This window comes from Myotis davidii, unplaced genomic scaffold, assembly GCF_000327345.1.
Source record: "Myotis davidii unplaced genomic scaffold, ASM32734v1 scaffold299, whole genome shotgun sequence".
NCBI lineage: Eukaryota > Metazoa > Chordata > Mammalia > Chiroptera > Vespertilionidae > Myotis > Myotis davidii.
Window position 1 is genome coordinate 1,291,310 of NW_006293088.1, and position 1,000 is coordinate 1,292,309.

Sequence of the window (1,000 nt, forward strand, 5' to 3'; positions counted from 1 at the left end):
TGTGACGTTAGAGGCACACTGCACCCTCTCTGGACCTCAGTGTCCTCGCTTGGAAACAGGGCTTGGAAAGCCCGCCTTGCAGGACCTGGGAGGGGCTGGCTGTCAGGGGTCTGCTCCGTGTGGCAGGGGTCGGACTTGACCCCTTCTTGCTTCTTCCCTCCAGAAATGGGTCCCCTTCTGAGCAGAGTCTTACTCCGCCTTCCAAGCCCATGGAGGGGGTTCTGAGACCCCCTAAGAACCTGGTGTGAAGGATGTAAAAGGGGTGGAGAGGTGGCCCTCCCGGTCCCCGACCCCTGCCGCTCACCTCACGGTGGACTGATACACCAGGTCCTCCCTCTTGCGGTAGTTTTCCATGTGCGAGTAGTTGGTGGAGAACATGGCGTCGAAGGTAAAGATCTTCTGCTTGATGGTGCCGCCATCCATCACCTGCAACGGAGCACAGAGGCAGCCACAGGTGAGTGTGCAGCCAGCACTGGCCACCCTTTCCTCCAGCAGCGGTGGGCTCTGGCACTGGGGAGATGCAGAAGCCAGGGAGCCCACCGCCCTGGGTTCCCGTTGCAGCTGTCACTGGAACCATCCAGGTCATCCCCATTTTATTGATGTGCAGACTGAGGCTCTGCAGTGCAGCAGCTTCCGGAGGTCCTACAGCTGAGAAGCAGCAGAGCTGGCCCTTCTCTCGCCCTCTTTCCACCACGCCAGGGGCTCCACTTCTGCGGCCCCCTGGTCAGCCTTGCACACAGAGCTGCACACCCAGCCAGCGCGTGCAGATGTGTTCTGCAGAGTCAGCTACAGAGTCACAGCTTGATCCCAACGCCATCCCCGCCTGAGAAGAGACAGGACCGGGGGTGGGGAGTGGGGGCTGGGCAGGACAGAAGGAGAAGGGGGACTGGGCGCCAAGGGCAGCCCCTGGAGCGAAGATCTCATGGGGGACACAAACCAGCTACATTGCAATAGCTCCTGATGAATCCTGCCAGGGGTGGGCCCAGAATGGCAGGCCAGG

The 1,000-nt window shown here is 61.1% G+C and overlaps 1 protein-coding gene across 1 annotated transcript in view; it reads right to left on the reverse strand.

The window, feature by feature from the left end:
* The window catches only part of IGSF21 (immunoglobin superfamily member 21), a 119,733-nt gene that overhangs the window by 66,231 nt on the left and 52,502 nt on the right, over window positions 1–1,000 (reverse strand). Inside the window, exon 3 of the mRNA XM_006766771.2 lies at window positions 305–426. Coding sequence (XP_006766834.1) covers window positions 305–426 — 122 coding nt within the window. The remainder of the gene's footprint in view (window positions 1–304; window positions 427–1,000) is intronic.